This window comes from Convolutriloba macropyga, chromosome 14 (genome assembly GCF_964194025.1).
Source record: "Convolutriloba macropyga chromosome 14, txConMacr16.3, whole genome shotgun sequence".
NCBI lineage: Eukaryota > Metazoa > Xenacoelomorpha > Acoela > Convolutidae > Convolutriloba > Convolutriloba macropyga.
In genome coordinates this window covers 43,857,456-43,878,275 of record NC_134481.1, presented here as the reverse complement: position 1 = coordinate 43,878,275, position 20,820 = coordinate 43,857,456, and the positions used below count along the sequence as shown (strand labels likewise).

Here is a 20,820-nt window from a genome sequence, read left to right as displayed (position 1 = left end):
CCCTTAGAGGCTATTTTTTTTTAAATTAAACAACTAGAAACTTTTTTGCAGGTTAGAAAAGGGGAGCTGTTTATAAAAAAGGTAAGGAGAAAAACAAATGAAAAGGTTCTTTTGGGAGGGGGTTTGGGCGTTTAGTAGGATAAGTAGTATAAAAAGTATAGCAATATTATAAAATTATAAAATTATAGCAATATAATTGACGAAATTGACGAAAAATTGTAATGAAATTATAACGTATAGTTATATTCGATTATACAATTATGTTTGAAAACAAAACACAGAGAAGAAAAAACTAAGTATTCAAAAGTTAATAAACAAAAAATAATTTATTAACTATTCGCAAGCTCCTTCACTCTCTCTATTCTTCCTGGTACCCACTTTACGCTTTCACTTTTTTGTATATCGGACGATTTTTGATTCAACCAAACTGAAAACTTTTTATGATACAAGAATCAAAAATAGATGATAAATTCTTCCAAAAGAGAAAAAATTCTAGGAGAAAAAGAAAAAAACAGAATAATTAAAAAAAAACTTTTTGGCAGCTTCTTTGTCATCCCAAATAAACTATTTTGCGTTGAAAATAGGGCTTCTATTTGCCTATTATTAAAAAGACTCCTTGATTCAACGGCAGATGTATGGGAACATTATAAAACTTGAGAAAAAAATCGAAAGTTTTTATTTTTTAAAGAAATAACTTACTTTGTAATTTCTATATTAGAAAACTTTTGAAAAAGTAGAAAATAATATTTTTCGTGTTAACATTTTCGAAGATTGATTGTGTGAATTGTAAACGTTCCACATTGAAACCCTCCATTGCTTTATACGACAGCAAAACAACATATCAGCTTTGGTTCTTGAAGGGCATTCCAAAACATAGCAGGAAAAGTAAGATAAGTGAAAAATGACTTTGATGTCTGAAATTGATTTTGACTTCTGCACTGCTCCTATGGTTTTGTTTCAAATAGCAGTCCGATTGATTAAAATTTTTCAGAGGCTTTTGATATGATCTCACTGCGTATCAAAAAAAAGTAAACTTTTTATTGAGATAGAAAACGTTTTTTCTTCTAAAATGCTGTATTATACTGCCCACAATTGAATCAACCAGTTAGTTAAGAGTTTTATACAACTATGGTTAACCAAAATTATCAATTATGGGAAATGTATCAAGAAGAACAGAAAAAAGTAGTCAATTAAGGAAGGAACAAAGAATATTTTATTTGCCAACATTGCAACCGTTCTATTAACTTTCGCTTGTTCGACATTACAACCTAGTTTCTTCAGTTGACTCAAAATTGATTGAGTCTTCGAAATACACAACCAACTCAAATCAGGTAATCAACAATCAAAAAATTTAGTGTTTCAGGACACAAATGTAAGAAAAACTCTGATTTTTAACTTATTCCTTGATTTGTCACGTAATTATTGAACAGAAATATTTGTTGTTTGGTTTGATCTAAATTTTGAAATTTTCCAAACATAAGAAAAATGAATCGAAATAACTTTATACAGGGTTCTTACCAAAAAAACGAAACCTAACATAAACAAATGTAATTTCTGATAATCGGTTTTGACATTTTTCCACAAAAATCTGCAAGTGGATTTTGTCTAACTATTTGGTAGAAAATTGATCAGTGGGGCATATTTTATACAAAATAAAAACTTGATGAGTAAAAAACAATCCTTTTTCGTAAATTGATCGGTTCACTTTTTTAACTAACTGTTGCCTGTGACTGTTAAAGATAAATTTTGTTTGCTTCTGATTACTCACGCTAAACCTCAATTTTCTGAGGCGCTGCTCTACAATGCAAAACAAATTGACATTGCAAGTAATTCAAGATCTGTTAAAATTATATGAAAATGGATTGTAAATTGTTCAGTTTTCACGTTGAAGAAAGTTGCAATCACGGTTGCACCAAAAGTGTTTCCTCTTAAAGTTTTGCCAAACTGACTGTCAAAAGAGCTTTTCCTCTCAGAACAAAAACTGTGCTAAGAACAGTCTCGTACTAGCAGTCTGCTTTCAATATCATTTAGGTTGACTTAGTAACGCAGTTTTAGCTTCAATATTTTGTTTCTAAAATAATCTTATTTGCTGAACTCCTTTACCGCAACGTTCTCTGACTATAGGTTATTATTACAATTGATTTACGCTGCATTCCAAATCCAAAAAAATATAACCCAAAACAGGTCAGCATGAACGTGATTTTTTATTTCAGTTTATCGTTGATATAGTTGAGAAGGGAATGGCGATAACAATTTATTGCCTGCAAATATTATGGGCGATCGCAATAATATTTGATAATAAATCTGTCATCTTATCAATTTAACCATCAATTTGATACGAAAGCGCGGATTGATGAAAAAAATATTGTTTCATGCACTTGCCTTGAACAGCATCCGCTAGTTCTCATATTTTCAAAATAAATTTAAAAAAATTGCCTGCGGAAACCGACACAACCATGTTAATGAAACCTAAATTTCGCACAAAAAGAACTTAACAATAGAGAAGTTATCAATAATTTAACTAAACAGGTTTTTTTGCTAGTCAAGTTTGAGCATCCGTTTAGTTTGTATCTTTTGCTTAAAATTTAGATACAAGAACAAACCTTCTTGGACTTTTTTGTCTGCGGGAACTTTGACAAACTTCGGAGCTGTGGGCTCTTCCGGATTTTCCAATCTTGGGTTCTTTTGTCTCTGGGCAGTCTCGCCTGGCACCTTAGCAGCTTGGTCTCCATCTAGCATTATTGTGACTGCGGGTTGAGCGCTGAAAATATCAATCATGTTAGCAAAACTTGACAAATACAAACAGAAAAACATTTTTATATGTCATTCGTCACATAACTTGAAATGATCAAAAAATATGGAAGAACCACGTCTCAAACTCTTCAAGTTACAGTTATAGATAGATAACCGAAAATATTCAACACTTAGTTGAAGAAAATTGATGTAACTGCTGAAATTTGAAGTGTTTCACGTTTTGCTAACTTTGATCATTTCAATTTTATGAAGGACTCGGAACATTTAAAAAAAATGCTGTTTATTATAACTAAGGACTAACAAATATAACTAGAGAATGAGGTAAACATGCAAACAAAAAAGGGAAACCACATATACACATACATCTATCTTTCTATATTAGATGGTAAGAGAACCAACTAGATAACTTACAAAATCAATTATAAAATCTAAAAATTCTACCACAAACATTCATTTAGGGGCTAGTGAATGATTCTACTGAACAAAGCACGGATCAATTACAGGTAACTTGCAACACAATTCCGTTGAGGCAACTAATTGATGAGTTAACCAAAACAGAAAAACGCTTTGAAATAAAGTTCAGGCGTATTTGTTTTCTAACTGTTTCACTGTCGATAAAAAAATCTTGCGCAATGCTGATCAATGCGGATGATCGAAACATTTCGCAAGATCTTTTGTATTTATTTGAAAAAAGAAATAGCAGAACAGTGTTCTCTATTGCAAACTGTAGTTGACCAATAGCGCTCAATACGAAATACAAAAAAATATTTTTTCCAATTAAGGGGCAATCAGAACAAAAATTTCGCAGAGAGGATTAAAAAAGAGTAATTATCAAAAATAGAAGATTAATCAACAATAAAACGCCTAGTCCACAATTTGGAGTCTTTGTGCAAAAACGATGAGCTGTCATCAAAAGCAGAATAAACAGTTATCGTTAATCTATTGGTAGCTTCGGTACTCATCAGAGTAAACAATTTTTTGACGATTTTCACTATACAGAATAGTGAACTATAAAACAAGCAAATTTGAGAATTTTGATTGTTTTAACCTTTTGTGGCAGGAAATGATTACTTCTATTTTAAAATTATGTGAAAATCTATCAACAGATTTAAAAACTAAGTGAATTCATCAATATACTTGCGTGGTAGACGAAATAAATTTTTTAAATTTTTTTAGTTATTCGGCTATTTGTACTCTGCTGCCTTTTACAATGTAAAATTTTGAACGTCTCATTTCATTCCTTAATTAACGTTATGCCATCGGTTAGCGGAATCGTCACATTCATCGAATAGGCATGCTTTTTTTTCGGGCTCTACAAGTTTTAGCAAAGCAAGGTTTTTCTTACAGTAACCCGTATTCGGCTAGTAAAATTACTTAGCCCAACTAATAAAACCGTTCTGACTCGAATTCAACCAGCCTTAAGTCTGCTTAAGTCTGTCACTAAACAGCGATTAAAAACATAAACCAACTAATGTCGGACGAAATTCTCTCGAACGAGAAGCGGGGCCTTTAATTCAGAGGCGGCTGTAGCAAAAACTTTTCTTTATGGGTGCAGAAAATATTCACTTATGACCTGCTATAATAAAATCAATTCTGTTGGAGCACGTTTGACTTCTGGAAAAGGGTAAAGCAAACTTTTTGCATCAAAAATACACACACGTTTACAAGAATTGGTTCAAATTTGTCCCAAAGCAATTAATCACACGTAATGCTTGAACAATTGAGCCACAATTAAATGAAACCAATTGAGCTACAATCAAAATTTGTTTCCCTCATCTTTCCCAATATTTAGTCCAAAAAATTACAAATGAGAAAACAAATACGCCTGAACAGAGACACGAATCTATCTAGTTTATCACAAGCACAAGACTGATTCTACTATACTAAGTGAGTTTGCCAACAAATACACATGTATATAGTAACCTGGGCCTGGCTTCCATCAAGCTAGAAAAAGAAAATTTAATCAAATATTATTCAATCAGTACTTATTAGAGTTTCAAAAATCTTTTTTATCATTATTGACAGATCAGTTGCCACAAATTATTCACTTTATTTCATATCAGCATTACAGATGTCAATTGAAAAAATTGATAAGCTTTAAATCGATGAAATTATTGAGCACTCAATCGAGATATGAATGATTTCAAAATTGCAACTTTTCTTTACAGTTTCATTACATTTTAAGTAATTTCTGCGAACTAAAGTTTGGTGCATGGATTTATACGAAGGAATTATATCTCACAATGTCGCGTAATTTTCGATCATTACTGTTTCCTTTCCAATATGAAAAAATAATAATTCAGGTTTTAATCTTATTGTTTGTGATTGTAGTCAAAATTAATTAGATGACCAACGCGCAATTCATAATTATTATACTTTATTATAACCGCTAGCAGTGCCACAAATGTATAAGAAGGAAGTAAAATAATCCCTGATCAATTTTTTCAACCGATGGAAAAGAAACAGCTCGCATTATTTGGCTTATAATAACTTAGAAGCACAACAAAAAGATAACTTACTTCATACGTTCTGCTGCAGTTGGCTTGTCTGAAACAACATAAAATTTTGATACAAAACTCCGTTTCATAACAACAATTTATTTCAAATTATGGCGCAAATAATTTTGGGTATAATGTCTCGAGAATTTACATCGAGAAACAAAATTAACATTTTATACCGCCAATAAACAACAGCAAGAAGTAAAAAATAAGCAATTTATTGAAGGGAGTTGAAAGCATGGGCAAACACGACAATATCTGACAACCAGAAATGATTAATAGCATGGCAATAAATGGGCTTATATAAAATCCAGATAGCTTGGGTAATAAATAACCCATCTATCTGATAAATTCACAGACCAGTTGGTTTTCTAGATTGTCGAAACAAGTTAGCTTAATCTTCTCCTGTTAAAATAAACAATTCTAGGAGAAATTTACTATTTTTATTAGGCAGAACAAAATAGGTTTGAAAAATTTGATAGCAAAATTTAATTATTCACTTAAAAATTCATTTATTCACTTAAAATTTAGTAATACCAAACTGGGCTGAAGTAGATTTCCAGAAAAATAATCTTTTGGCTCAGACTATATGACGATGTTATTATTACGAAAAAATATTTTAGAGTATCGTTAAAATAAAAAAAATAGTTATAGCAAACACAAGATCAATAATACAAAAAATCTCAAATAGAAATTTTTTCCGGGTTCTTTGCAATGCTTACATTATATATAGGACATAATATAAATAGTAAAATGAAGTGTTCGGTAAACCTTAGATATGTTCAGTTATGACTATTAATTTTTCGCAGGATTTATGATGCAATATTTTTGATCGGTAACACAGAATCAAAACCATATTGTGTACAAGCAAAAGTTAAAGTGACAAAATTATGAAACACCAAGATAGATTTTCTTCAAAATCTTAAAAAAATTATCCAAAAAAACTTCATTAAAATTGTTTTTTTTTATAATCTTTTCCCAAGAACTAATGAGGAAAAAGTGACTTATCTGGCTGACCTCCCATAATGACGTCAGTCTCCACTGTCGTTTTGCCAGTTGAATTCTTAGCCATGCACTTGTACTTCCCAGCAAGAGATTCATTCCCACTGAGACAAGTCAATTCCAGGAATCCATCTTCCTCGTCATAAACAGCACTGAAGTTGGTGTCTTTTTCCATGTCAATCATTGTACCGTCCTTCGACCTAAAATTTAACGAAAAAATAAAAATCTAAGAGAAATTGGAATTTTTGTTTTCTTTTGATATGAAAAGAAACAATCACACGTCCCCAAACTGCTGTAGAGATTTGAAGAGGCGCGGGAATTTTTCGTCTCTGATGAGAATCCTTCGACATCGCTAGCAAAAATTTTAATAGCAAACTATTAATGAAAAGTATCAAATCCAAATGGCAGCTATACTAGCAAAGACAATACCGAAGCCCAGTGGTCAGTTCGAGAAAAAAGAGTAAAAACTATAAGGTACATTTAGATAAGAGCTATCGAATGGAAGCGCAACGATGACCTGTACAAATTTCATTTTGATTATAAACTTTTTGAGCTGTTGCGGCAGTTCAATTTTCAAAGTGATGTTGGTAACAACAGCTATAAACAAACCATTTTCCAGAAGCAACCAAAACCAAAGACTTGAAAATTTTACATCAATAGCTGGTAAAACATGTTCCGACTTTCTTTTGGAGATCTAAGTTCAATCTTTCTATATCAAAATACGATAACAAAAAGTATAACTAGTATAACTCTGTCAATAGTAAGAAACTTAATATGAAATACGAGTTGAAAATAGAAAATATTTTTATTTCTCAAAAGCTGTGCTTGCTGAGTGCCCAAACTGCATAGAGATAGTGGGAAAACATTTTCTTTAAATTTGATGTCAGATACCACAATTTGAAGGGATTAATGATTACAATTAGAGTTTCAATGATTACTATTGAGTTTAATTTTATTTAACCAGCTGTTAAAACTGGCTGCTAAAATTAAACTCAATAAAAATCATTAAAACTCTAATTGTAATCATACATCCCTTCAAATTGTGGTAACTGATATCAAAAAAAAATATTTTTCCACTATCTCTATGCATTTTGGGCAATCAGCAATTGCGGCGTTTGAGAAATAAATATATTTTCGATTCGTATTTCATATTGCTGATTGCTGATTGCCCAAAATGCATAGAGATAGTGGAAAAATATTTTTTTTGATATCAGTTACCACAATTTGAAGGGATGTATGATTACAATTAGAGTTTTAATGATTTTTATTGAGTTTAATTTTAGCAGCCAGTTTTAACAGCTGGTCAAATAAAATTAAACTCAATAGTAATCATTGAAACTCTAATTGTAATCATTAATCCCTTCAAATTGTGGTATCTGACATCAAATTTAAAGAAAATGTTTTCCCACTATCTCTATGCAGTTTGGGCACTCAGCAAGCACAGCTTTTGAGAAATAAAAATATTTTCTATTTTCAAATCGTATTTCATATTAAGTTTCTTACTATTGACAGAGTTATACTAGTTATACTTTTTGTTATCGTATTTTGATATAGAAAGATTGAACTTAGATCTCCAAAAGAAAGTCGGAACATGTTTTACCAGCTATTGATGTAACATTTTCAAGTCTTTGGTTTTGGTTGCGTTTGGAAAATGGTTTGTTTATAGCTGTTGTTCTTGACAGAGTTTAGCACCAAACCCCAACAATAAGTCTCCAAATCACATAAAAATTACATGAAAAATAATGAACCGCATTTGATAAAATAACATCGCCAATATATTGTCAGCAAAAGCTGGAAATAGGTCGTTGAGACCGGCTGTAACAACAGAAAAATGATAAAGCACGAAGTTTACAGCACGTAAGAGAAAGAACGAAGAGAATTTTGGCCATTTTCTCATCTGACAACTTATTTTGTAAAATTTCGATCACGTTATAGAAAACTCCTGAACAAAAAAGCTTTGTGTTGGTGTACGCTATTGACCATCAAGTACAGTTGCTAACTTAATTTTTTAAATATCAACCGTATAAACGTCATTTTTTGAGAAAGAAAGTCAAAACAATCACACTATAGCCTTAAAAACAGAGCGAACACGATTTCATGCAGATAAATTCAGTTGCAAAACGGTAGAAGTGATTGAGTAATGAAATAGTCGAAGGAATCTTCGATGGAAACGACGCAATAAAAAATTACGATGAGATCAATAAAAGGCTCACTATAGCTTCGCGGCTATTAAAAAGGCGAACATTTCAACTATTAACTAATCTTCGAACAACATTTGTACAAATTTCTTCTAAGTCCAAAACCAATAATTTTGAAATCTTTATTTCTCGCATCTTTAATTTGCTCTCAAACTTTGCAGTCAAAACATGTACAATTTGTTATAAAAGTACTATACTGTCAATTAGTTGAAAATTATTTACAAATGGTTATCTAGCCATTTGCACTTGTAACCCAATAATTTTGAAATCTTTATTTCTCGCATCTTTAATTTGCTCTCAAACTCTGCAGTCAAAACTTGTACAATTTGTGATAAAAGTACTATACTGTCAATTAGTTGAAAATTATTTACAAATGGTTATCTAGCGTCATTGAGAATCTGCATAACACTTAAAAATATTCGCACAATGCAAAACCAAATTTACAAAATAGGGAATTTCGCTTTAAAATAAAGAAAAACGTACTGTTTCTCTCGACGCACAAGAACAGCAAACTAAATTTTTTTGGGGGAAAAATTGCATAATGAAGAGACCTCTTCCAAACAGATATGATGCACCATAATTAGTGTTACCGAGTAAATTGAATTGAATAAATTATATCACTAGATAGAGAATTTTTGTGCGTATTATATCAAAACTTTCGCTTAGATTTTCCGTTCTAAATGCAACATACGTATTATTTCTGAGAAATACAAAGGCCGATTTTCCACTAAGAATAACTTCCAAAATGGCTCAAAACTGATCGCTTAGCCTAACAAATTCGGTTTTTTGACCGGATTAGTTTGAATTGGTGACCTAGACTAAGACCTGCTAACAAAGTTAACTAGATTTGCCGAGGCATTCTGAAGTGTTTTTTGCCTTTGAACGTTGATCTTATACAGTTACGTTGTATACATATAGACGCGCTATATCTTGAATATAGATTACGATAGAGTGTTTTCACCTATATTTTTGGTGCCGCCTTTATTTTGGCGCCCCACAATATCTAACATAGCAAAGCATTGAATGAATCAGCGCTTTAACTTTCAGCTAAACTTAGTGTGAAACGTGAAACATGTCAACAATGTTCAAACGGCTTTAACTGGATGGTGCATAATTTGTTATTTAGTCCGGAAACTTGCACAGCGTCATTTGTCCCGGTTTACAACTAGTATAGAACAAAATTATTGATTACTGTAAGAGTAAACTTAAACACCACATAGCTTACCATACCATAACATCGTTTCAACGTGTGGTACCGATTTTCATTCCTTAAAAAACACAAGAGACGGTGACCCCTCCACCCGTTGGACCAGGAAATCTGGAGAAGTGCAATCCAGATACGGAACTCACATGTGATGGTGGTGATAATTGTGTGGATTTTTCTCGGATGCAACGATGACAAGTACGATTGTGCAGAATTTTTGGACGATGGACCGTGGTGCCCGGCAGTGCCAGATGTCGAAACTACTCACTGCAAAAATGACGAATTCCAGTGCTACGATGGAAATATAGCTTGAAACCTTTTGGAGTAAACTTTTCTTGTACTGAGGAGTAGTTCAGACAAACAGAAAACTGTAAGAGTAATACGGTTTAAATTTTTCCACCCATCATTTCTATTTCTCGTGGTAACTTTGCAGTAAATTAATATTACTTAACCGGCAAACCTAGCCTCCCAGAACCCATTTCCTATCGCATATAGCAAATTTTTTCAGTTCACCGGTCACCAAAAACCCACCCATTAGAATTTTTTTAATGAAAAAAATACAATTTTGACAAACTTTTGTCAAAATCCAGAGATAATCAAATTGCGGTGTTTTTGACCAAAAAATTGACCAAACTTGATAAAATTTTGCAAAAAATTTATATAAAGCGTTGATAGATGGCAGATAGAAGACTTGTATAAAAAAAGGGTAGAATTTAGAGTTTGGTCAAAATTTTTAAATTTTGAAAAAAAAAGAATCAGGGAACTGATTTTTTTCTCTCAAATAAGCGCTTATTCTTGGTAACTCGTGAAAATCGTGTCTTTAACATCAAGGTTCGGAGTTTGAGCAAAGCTCAAGTCAATTATGTTGTAAAAAACATTATATGGTTTTTATATTAGCTGCAAGTTCACTGCATCACGCCATAAAAACCTTGCCTCAAGCGTTACAAGACCATTATAAAAAAGGAATTTACGCATTACCGGGTCTGAGTTTTAATCCTAACGCTTTGAAAGTCCGAAAAACCGCGCAATTTCAATTAAGTCACTTCTTCCGTGATAAAAAGAGGCTCGTTATTTGGCATGATGTGGTGAACAATTCATTGTCCCGTCATCGCAGTAACAACAATAAGCCTTTAACACCTTCGCAGCTTATTGAAGTGCTTGAAAAGTATCAGGAGCGCATAGAAGCTATAGTGTATTGCCACAGAGACGGAACTCCTGATATTTACAATCAGCTCAAGCGTAGTACTCTAGTTACCATCCATTTAGTGAAAGACATTGTGTCTAAACGTAAACAGAAAGATCTTAGTTTACTTAAAGAGTACAGAGCATTACACCAAAGGCCTGCGCTTGAGCTGAAAACACTCACTATAGTCTTAGCTCATAAGAACAACCTCCGGTCCTTGATAACACGCTCCCGACCGAAGAAACTTTCAAAGCGCCGTCGTAAAACGCTTCGCACCCGTCATGCGTTCGAGGAAGCGGAACTCGCACAAGCCTTTGATAACCTGAATGTCACTTAGTCTTGCGCTGTTGTGGGAGTCTACCCGCTGACTGGCGGTGTGACTTAGTTAACTCACGAGTTACGGGTTAGTTTTTGGTTGGTTCTCTCCGATAGCGCTATACTAAACGTTTCGCTCTCCCCATTCTTCAAGTTTTCCACTACCGTCCGTTTTCCGCAGGTTATCTGGTTTCATTTTCCGCTTCCGTCCTTTTGTTTCCGTGTCACTTTGCTTCCTTCTATCCCTCGTTTATTTGTTGTATGATGTAGTATGTTGAGTTTTCCTGTAGTAAAATTTCTTTCTGCTAGTATGCTGGTTTGTTGTTTAGTCTCGTTCCTTGCTAGGGTGTGACTTAAGTTCATTCTGGAGTTACGGCTGGTTTGTTTTGTGACTTTCACCACACTTGTTTGCTAGCAATGTGTTATAGCTTTATTAATTTTTGTAGTATGCATTTTTGTTGTCTGGGTATGGTGGTTTGCTAGGGTGTGACTTAAGTTTGTTCTGGAGTTACGGCTAGTAAAGTTCCTGACCTTTTCGACTTATGGTTATACTACACTGTTGCCGTAAATTATTTCATGTTTGATGTTTTGATGCCGTTGATAAAGCCCCCATAATGTTTTGTGCTAGTTTACCTGGCAGTAGCTCCTCTCCTTCTTTCTAGGGTGTGACTTAAGTTTATTCTGGAGTTAGGGCTAGCTTGTTTGGTTGAGTTTGTTGCTGTGGTCTGTTAGCATCGATCTTCCCGCCTCCTCGCTTGTGGTTTCCGCCCCTTCCGTGCCGTTTTCCCGTTTCGTCGCGCGCCATCCGCCCGACGTTTCCGCCCCGCCCGTGCCATTTTCCCGCTTCGTCGCGCGCTTTTCGCCCGACGCTCCCGTTTGTACGTCCGGTTTCCCGTTGCGTCGTGCGTTACTCGTTCGGCGTCTCTTCACGTCCGTCCCGTCTCCCGTTCTGCCCCTTTTCGCGCTTCCTGCGCACCGTTCTTTCTTTCTTTCGCCGGGTACTATTGTACTCGACGAACATCTTTGCTCTTTGGCGGTTTGCTAGCCAAACCGTCACACTAGGGTTCGCTATAACCCCTTTGTGTTGTGCTGTTGCATGTGTGTGTACTTTATATTAGTACCAAATTAAACTTGTGGTTCCTGTTTTTCTTAAGATCATGAAAACTTTGCAGGACAAATTCAACAAACTTTATAGTGCGAGGGCAAAATTAGAGGCTGAACTTAACAACATCTATGGTGAAATGAACAATGCTGTGGATAAGCAAGATAGGAAAGTTAAGATCGAACGTCTGCTTGTGAAGTGCAAAGACGCTTTTATTAGAGTAGTTGATAAAAATGAAGAGCTCTTTGATCTGGCACAAAAGACTGAAAATCCAGATGCTGCTTGTAAGAACCTTGAAAAATGGTTAGAGACTGTAACAAAGAAAACTGATGAGTTCATTGCTGCTGCTCGAGGGTATATCAATTCGGTCCATGACAAAGAGACAGGAGAGCAGTATCCCTCTCACCATTCAAAATCAAGTTCACATATGACTTCCTCAAAAAGATCAAGTCAGCGTCAACGAGACTTAGAACTATCAAGACTCAAAAGGGAGGAAATTCAGAAACAACATGAAGCAAAGCTTCGCATTGCTAGACAGCGTCTCGAAATTGAAAAACAAACAAAATTGCGGGAATTGGAAATTGAGCAGCTTGAGGAGGATCATCGCAAGGAAGTAGCTGCTGCAGCACTTGAGGAAATTGAGTTGATGACAAAATCATCAGCAGACGGGTCTGGTACAGGCAAAATGAGTGGGCTCTTTACGGAGAGAAGTTCAGTCAAGAGCAAGAAACTTGTTCAAGATTGGATTAATTCGTCACCGGCCGGGAACATTGCAGATGTTGCAAACGAACCGAGTTTGCACTTTTCTGGTTCCATCGCCCAATCCAACCAAGCAATTGTCCAACGACCTTCTTCAGCTCAACTTCCGAACTCACACTTCAATCTCAATACACATAGTCAAGTTGAGGCCAACATCAACCTCCCTGTCCAAGAACCAAGTAGTAGAACCAATGTAACCAATGATGCACATGTTGCAAATAACATCATGCAAGAGCAGCAACAGCCTCAATATACGCCTCCATCACCAATAAACTTTGGTATGCCAACTCAACTAAACGCCCCAAACACAGCCCGACAACTGTCTCAAGCAACAATGCACTTCGATGGTTTGCAGTTAGATCATCAATTCCCTCGCAGATCGAGCATGCCGGGACAGTTGAATATAGTCAGCCCTCCGCATTCACCACCTTTTAATACAATCGTTAATGCTCCTCTAGCACCTAATCCGCCACAAGCACACATAAATGTACCAGCCCCACCATCCCCCGTTCTAAACCTCGCACCACCGGCTTTCCCGTTAATCCCACCAGCATTCCGCTTTCCTCCTTCGCCGCCACAAGCACTACCACTACAAGCCACTAACCCCGTGGCGAATAATGTCAATCTGTTACCCCATTCTCCGCCTGCACCATTTGTTTCCTCCGCAAACGTTTTTGTACCTCAATTAATTCATCCACCATCCCCACAAAAGAGCTTTCAGCCCCAAACTTTTGTCCCTATAACCCACGCACCTCCTGCTCCTCCAGATCCAAATGTCTGGCGTTTTCCAGCAGCAGTCCCATCTAATGCAGTACCACTTGTACGAACATCCGCAAACTTATACAACGTACAACCGGCTCCGTCAATCAACCCTCATATATCTACATCGCACCGCTCCTCTCATGTACAAGCAGCAGCAGGCGCTCAAAATTACGTAACATCAGACTTCATGCAAGCGAATCCATTTAGTTCTTCCACAGGTACCGCCCCCACCTTTGTCACTCCGATCATTCCGCCAACATATGGAGCTACCGTTCCGAACCCGTTGTGTTGGGGTGGCCCGCCGCATCCCACACCTTCGGCTCCTTCTTTGGACTCTGCGGATTTGATAAAGCAGTTGGCGGAGGCAATTACTTGTAAGAAGAACGATCCACTGCCCGAGTGGAAGTTGTCACAGTACAATGGTGATCCACTGCAGTGGCACGAATGGTTCGGACAATTTAAAAGCGCCATAGACGCAGAGTCCTTGACTGATGATGTCAAGTTAACATACTTAAAGACTCTTGTTACTGGAAAAGCTAAAAGCGCCATCGCTGAGTTCGCATACTGTGGTGTAATGTATAAGGACGCACTTAAGACACTCGAACGTAAATTTGGCCAACCACAGGCAGTAGTCAGTGCACACTTAGACAAACTCAGCTCTTTTCCTCCACTTAAGATGCACAATAGTGATAACATCATAAACTATTCTGCAACAATTTCAAGTCTTGTAGGGGTCTTTAAATCACTCTCATACGACTCAGACCTTAAGAGCGCCTCACTTCTCAACACGGCTGTGCAAAAATTGCCGCCCAATCTAAAAGAGTCTTGGTCACTCTTCACAGTGAAGAAACATTGGGTAAAGCCAACACTCCTTGACTTCAACGATTGGTTGAAGGAGAAGGCCGAGGCACACGATTTAATGAAACAAACTTCATCGAAGGCAAGAACTGAGGATAACACCATCTCAGTAGTAAAGACCAAATTTGCCTCAAGAACTTTTGCTGCTAATACACAAACTAAGGGCACTCAGAGACCAGCCTCAACATCGGCAACGCCTGCAACCCCTCGCTGCATCGTGTGTAAAGGCAATCATCGCATCTGGGAGTGTAGGGTATTTAAAGAAAAGTCTCCCACTCAGCGAGCAAAGGTAGTGGCGGAAGCAAAACTGTGTTTCTCATGTTTGAGAGAAAAGCATATGTTTAGGCAATGCCCAAATCCCAGGAAATGCAGGAAAGATGGATGTAACAGCTCCCATAATACACTTCTCCATGGAGCTGAGAGGGTTTATCCATCAAAATCCCCTTCAAACAATAATAATAGTAATTCTAATGCCGGCGCAAATCAAAGTAAACTTTCTAGTGTCCAATCATCGAGTAAGACCACTACTTTGTCATTTGTGAGTAATGTGAAAGGCCTCCTTCAGGTGACTGAATTACAGTTGAAGAGCTCCTCCGGTAAAGATACCACGGCTTTAGTTTTGTGTGATACCGCTTGCAGTAACTCTTGGGTGTCCAATGATCTTGCAAATAGACTTGGTTTGCACGGTACAGCATTGAAATTAACAGTCAAGGGTATAAATACCGAGGAGGTTGTAGACACTAAGTTAGTTGAACTAATTGTAACACCACGCGACAACCAAGCATTTGAGCCATTTAAAGTCAGCCCTTACGTAAAGGAAAATTTGAATGTAGGCGCCGATGTCATTAACATTAAAGCACTTCAGGAAACATACCCGCACCTGGCAGTTCTAGACCCAGTTACATATTGCTATGGAAACATCGAGATGATACTTGGACAGGATGTGTATCATGCCATCCGCCCTTTAGAGTACTTCGCTGCTGACGAGAAGTCCTCGCCCTTCGCTGTTCGCTTGCCCATAGGTTGGGTTCTAAGCGGCCCTCTACCGTCGTCTTCAGGTTTAGTCTCGACTTGTTTCAAAGCTAATATGGAGCAGGATTTTGAACTCGCTAGTCAGGTAAAATCTTGGTACGACATGGAGTCGTACGGCGCACTTAATCAAGTAGACCCACGATCCGCCTCGGATGCGCGTGCGCATGAAATTCTTGAAAACACCACCGTGCATAATGGAAAAAGGTACGATGTAGGAATGCTATGGGCTGAAGATAACATCGAACTGCCCAACAATTATTTCTCAGCGCTTGTTCAATTAAAGTCTTTGGAAAAGCGGCTCACGAAAGATCAGACATTAAGGGAAAATTACTCGAGTACCATCAAAGAGGACTTAGACAAAGGCTACGTAGTAAGGGTCAAAGATGCTCATAAGGTGGAGAGTCGCTCGGAACGAGAGTGGTACCTACCACACCATCCGGTTGTTAACCCGAACAAGCCGGGCAAGGTTCGTAGGGTACTAAACGGAGCAGCAAAATTCCATGGCGCATCTCTTAATAAGTCATTACTCACCGGACCTGACCTACTGCAAAACCTAATCTATGTACTCCTACGGTTCAGACAACATCCATTTGCCGTATCCGCCGACATCGAGGGAATGTTCCTCCAAGTTGGTGTGTTGCCATGTGATCAACCATCATTGCGCTTTTTGTGGCGGGAGGACCCCACATCAAATGTTGTGGTACACCAGTATACGCGCCACATCTTTGGGGCAAAAGATTCGCCCACCTGCGCCAACTACGCACTTCAGCGCACGGCACGCGATAATGCTAAGGAGTACCCAGAAGCTGCGAAAGCCGTCCTTGAGAACTTCTACATGGACGATTACTTGGACTCTGTGGAATCCCCCGAGAGGGCCCTCATTAGGTCGAAGGAATTGGTACATCTTCTCCATCTAGGTGGGTTCAAGCTTACTAAGTTTGTAAGCAATGTACCAGATCTGGCTGACCGAATTGATGGGTCTGCTCAATCCACTGAACCGAAGGTCATCGTTTCATCCAAGGAGGAATCAATGCACGTGCTTGGGCTTAAGTGGGATCACAACAACGATACTCTGGTTGTGAGCAGGGGTACTAACAGCACCATCACGAAAAGTTTAACACAGCGCTTGGTCCTAAGTCTTGTGTCAAAGGTCTACGACCCAATTGGTCTTGTCGCACCGTTCACTGTTGGTGCTCGGTTAATCTTGAAAGACATTTGGCGTGTCAATGGACAAAGTTGGGATGACGAGTTACCTAAGGACACAGTTGACAGATTCCTTGCCTGGTGTATTGAACTGCCGCGGTTAGCTGAGATCACTATACCGAGAAGTTACTTTTCAGGACCATTCCAACATCTTGAACTCCACATGTTTGGTGATAGCTCGCAAGACGTATTCAGTGCAGTAGGTTTTCTTAGGGCTCAAGTAACTTGCCCCTCCGGGGAGATTATAACAGGGCTGGCGTTTGTCTTGGGCAAGGCCCGTGTTGCACCTATGAAGGTAATGACAGTTCCTAAGTTGGAATTACAAGCCGCTCTCCTCGCTGCCCGTTTAAAAAGGGAAATCTGTCGAGCATTAACGGTTACTGTCGACAAAGTCTTTATGTGGACAGATAGTACAATCGTCTTGCAGTGGATAAACTCTACAAACAAACACCCCATCTTCATTGCAAATCGGGTTAGTGAAATCCTGGAGAACAACAGCGTTGACCAATGGAACCACGTCGCCACTTGTGATAATCCGGCAGATGCTGGCACGCGTGGTATGTCCGCTGAAGTTTTGCAATCAAGTAGCTGGGTGAGGGGTCCTGACTTCTTGAGAACGAAGCAATTCCCTTTTGTACCAAATACTGTCGTCGTTGATAACATCAAGCTCGGCGTTGAAACCAAGGAACAAGATGATGACTCCATCTCATCTTTAGCCGCATCTGTAACCAATTCCCCAAAGGAACAAAGCATTAATCTGATCCCGTTTGATAAGTTCAGTTCTTATCAAAAATTACTTCGTGTCACCGCATATTTGCTCCGTCTTTTACCATCTCATAAAAGTTACCGTACCGTAGACGGCAGCATAGCCGACCCTGTTGAGCTTGACGAAGCCGAGCGTCATCTCCAGTACTTGGTTCAAAGAGAGTCCTTTAATACTGAAAGAAAGGATCTTCTTGACATCAAATCCGTTAAGAAGAGCAGCCGCATTGCTCAGTTTACTCCGTTTATTGGGCCTCATGGTCTCATCCGTTCTTCTGGTCGACTCAGACGGCTAGTGGAAATTGACTTTGACACTAAGCATCCTATCGTTCTGGATGCGCGTCATACTTTTGTTAAACTGTTTCTGCGGCATACTCATTTGAAGAACCATCATCAGGGCATCGAATCGATTACTTAAGGTCAAAGGTACAAGAACGTTATGCCATCCTAAAACTACGTTCCACACTGCGTTCCATCAAATCAAACTGCGTCTTGTGTAGAAAGTTCCGTGCAGCAACCATTCAACCTATCATGGCAGACCTCCCAAAGGATACTCCCAAAGGAGACTCGCATACCAGTCTCCTCCCTTTACCAACACCGGGGTTGATTACTTCGGCCCATTCTACGTCACAGTTCGTCGGACTACCGAGAAGAGGTGGGGATTTCTTTTCACTTGTCTCACTACTCGTGCTGTCCATGTTGAAGTTGTCCCGTCCATGGACACTAGTTCCTGTGTAATGGGAGTGGAGCGGTTCGTCTCCCGTCGGGGTACTCCTGCTATGATTTGGTCGGATAATGGTACGAACTTCATTGGAGCGGAGAAAGAGCTCCGTGAATGTGTGGAAAAATGGAATACGCTTAACATCGCTGCCGAACTTGCCAATAAGGGCATTAAGTGGAGGTTCAATCCACCCAGTGCGCCACACCAAGGTGGCATCTGGGAGAGGTTAGTTCGTAGTTTTAAAAGAGTACTGTACACTATCCTTTGTACGCGTCGCCTCACAGATGAGGTGTTGAACACTACTTTTTGTCTGGTCGAATACGCACTAAACTCACGTCCCTTAACGCCCGTAAGCGCCGACCCGTCCGACCTAGGCGCAATAACACCTAACCATTTTCTACTCGGTAACCAAGCAAACAGAATTCCGTCCATCGTTGGCGTCGACGAGTTTGATCATCGTAAGCGGTACGCCCGTGCACAGTCATACGCCAATGCAATTTGGGCACGTTGGCTCAAGGAGTATGTACCTACGCTGAATTGTAGATCTAAGTGGCAGACGCCTGCCGAGCAGCACCTGAAGGTCGGTGATTTAGTTTGGATCGTTGAAGAAAGCAACCCTAGGGGTTACTATCCAGCTGCTCGGATTGAAGAACTTCGGTACGGCTCCGACAGCGTCGCCCGCTCCGCCGTCTTGCGCACGTCATCCGGATCGCTCGTCCGCCCACTCGTTAAGCTTGTACCAATCCTCCCAACATTTTCTTCCGGGCCGGAGGATGTTACCGAGTAAATTGAATTGAATAAATTATATCACTAGATAGAGAATTTTTGTGCGTATTATATCAAAACTTTCGCTTAGATTTTCCGTTCTAAATGCAACATACGTATTATTTCTGAGAAATACAAAGGCCGATTTCCCACTAAGAATAACTTCCAAAATGGCTCAAAACTGATCGCTTAGCCTAACAAATTCGGTTTTTTGAACGGATTAGTTTGAATTGGTGACCTAGACTAAGACCTGCTAACAAAGTTAACTAGATTTGCCGAGGCATTCTGAAGTGTTTTTTTGCCTTTGAACGTTGATCTTATACAGTTACGTTGTATACATATAGACGCGCTATATCTTGAATATAGATTACGATAGAGTGTTTTCACCTATAATTAGCCAACGGGAAAGCATTGATGAACCAAGGGAGCATATCAATCCAGAACTATTTTCAAAAAAGCCAGAACATGAAAACAATAAAATATTATAAGTGTGGCATAAACAGCTCTCATAAGTCAGGCCGACTCCAAATGTTCCCTAAAAATAGTAGGAAAAAAATACCCAAAAACAATCTCATTTGAAAGATTTTTGCATAGACACGGCAATAGTATAGCCGGCTGTTAGTCGGACAATTTGTCGGACAATTCAAGAAACACAACCTCATAAAATGCTCTTTTTTGGTTGACTTCACTGAATTTCAGGTGGAGTTTATATTTTGAATTTAAATTTAAATTAATGAACCCAAAAGTCATTTTTAGGGTGATGCCAATAATGTTTGATAAACAAAAGCTTAAGAATTTGCCTCAAAATTAAGCAGGGAGTAATAAATGCCGTCACACACACATCCAGCTGATGCGCGGTCACCAATCATTGAAAAAAAATGCTGTTTGACTGCCGGAGGCGTGATCAAATGGCCGCAACAGAAAAATGATACATACAAAAACTTGAGCAAAAACAACGAAGACGTCAAAGCTAGAATCAGCCTTTGTTTTGCGACTATTAAAAATGGAACGAATCATTATAACTTTGAAAGTGTAGAAAAATGTGTAGAAAACAAATACTCCCATTTTAGAAATTTCCGGTAAAATGTTTTATTCGTATGAACAGATTAATAAAAACAAATAAGGAGAAACAGAACAATAACTAACCATGTAACTTCAATGGGCTGAGTGCCCTGAACAAGCGCCTCGATCTTAAACATGTCTCCATTCACGAAATAGACATTGCTCGGTTTCTTAACAAACGTCGGCCTCTCTTTCTCCGGAACTGTCTTCCGTGGCACCACGGTCAGTTTACAAGTGGACTCCGCCCTTCCACTGGCATTGACAGCTGTTACCTTGTACACTCCCTCATCTGGCATGTATGCCTCAAAGATGTCCAGGGTGAACAGGTCAATCTCTTTAGCTTGTCTGTAGTACTTGCTAAGAGGCACTTCCACATCGTCTCTGTAAAAAAAGTAAAGAATTTGTTAAAAGGCAGATGCCGTCAATTAGACTCTGTATTTCTGTCCGAGATAGTTAATTTTATGTAACTAATTTTGGAGAAATTATTTTGTTCTTTCGTATTTTTTTAAATCTTTTTGAAAATTTTCATTGCGAAACGTTTCGGAAAATAATTTAGAGATATAACATCTATTGCTTAGCAATATTTCTTAAGTACAGCATCGTCAAGAACCTTCTGGATATCAAAAATGTTTCATGAAAA

At 38.1% G+C, this 20,820-nt stretch overlaps 1 protein-coding gene across 13 annotated transcripts in view; it reads right to left on the bottom strand.

Moving 5' to 3' along the window:
• The window catches only part of LOC142353434 (twitchin-like), a 238,763-nt gene that overhangs the window by 160,262 nt on the left and 57,681 nt on the right, over nucleotides 1-20,820 (bottom strand). For 12 of the 13 annotated variants that reach the window (XM_075405674.1, XM_075405670.1, XM_075405667.1 and 9 more), the window contains 5 exons: nucleotides 20,265-20,561; nucleotides 6,270-6,454; nucleotides 5,274-5,301; nucleotides 4,678-4,698; nucleotides 2,604-2,761 (listed from right to left, as the gene is read on the bottom strand). In XM_075405674.1, coding sequence (XP_075261789.1) covers nucleotides 2,604-2,761; nucleotides 4,678-4,698; nucleotides 5,274-5,301; nucleotides 6,270-6,454; nucleotides 20,265-20,561 — 689 coding nt within the window. The remainder of the gene's footprint in view (nucleotides 1-2,603; nucleotides 2,762-4,677; nucleotides 4,699-5,273; nucleotides 5,302-6,269; nucleotides 6,455-20,264; nucleotides 20,562-20,820) is intronic. The other variant, XM_075405671.1, reaches the window with a different exon arrangement.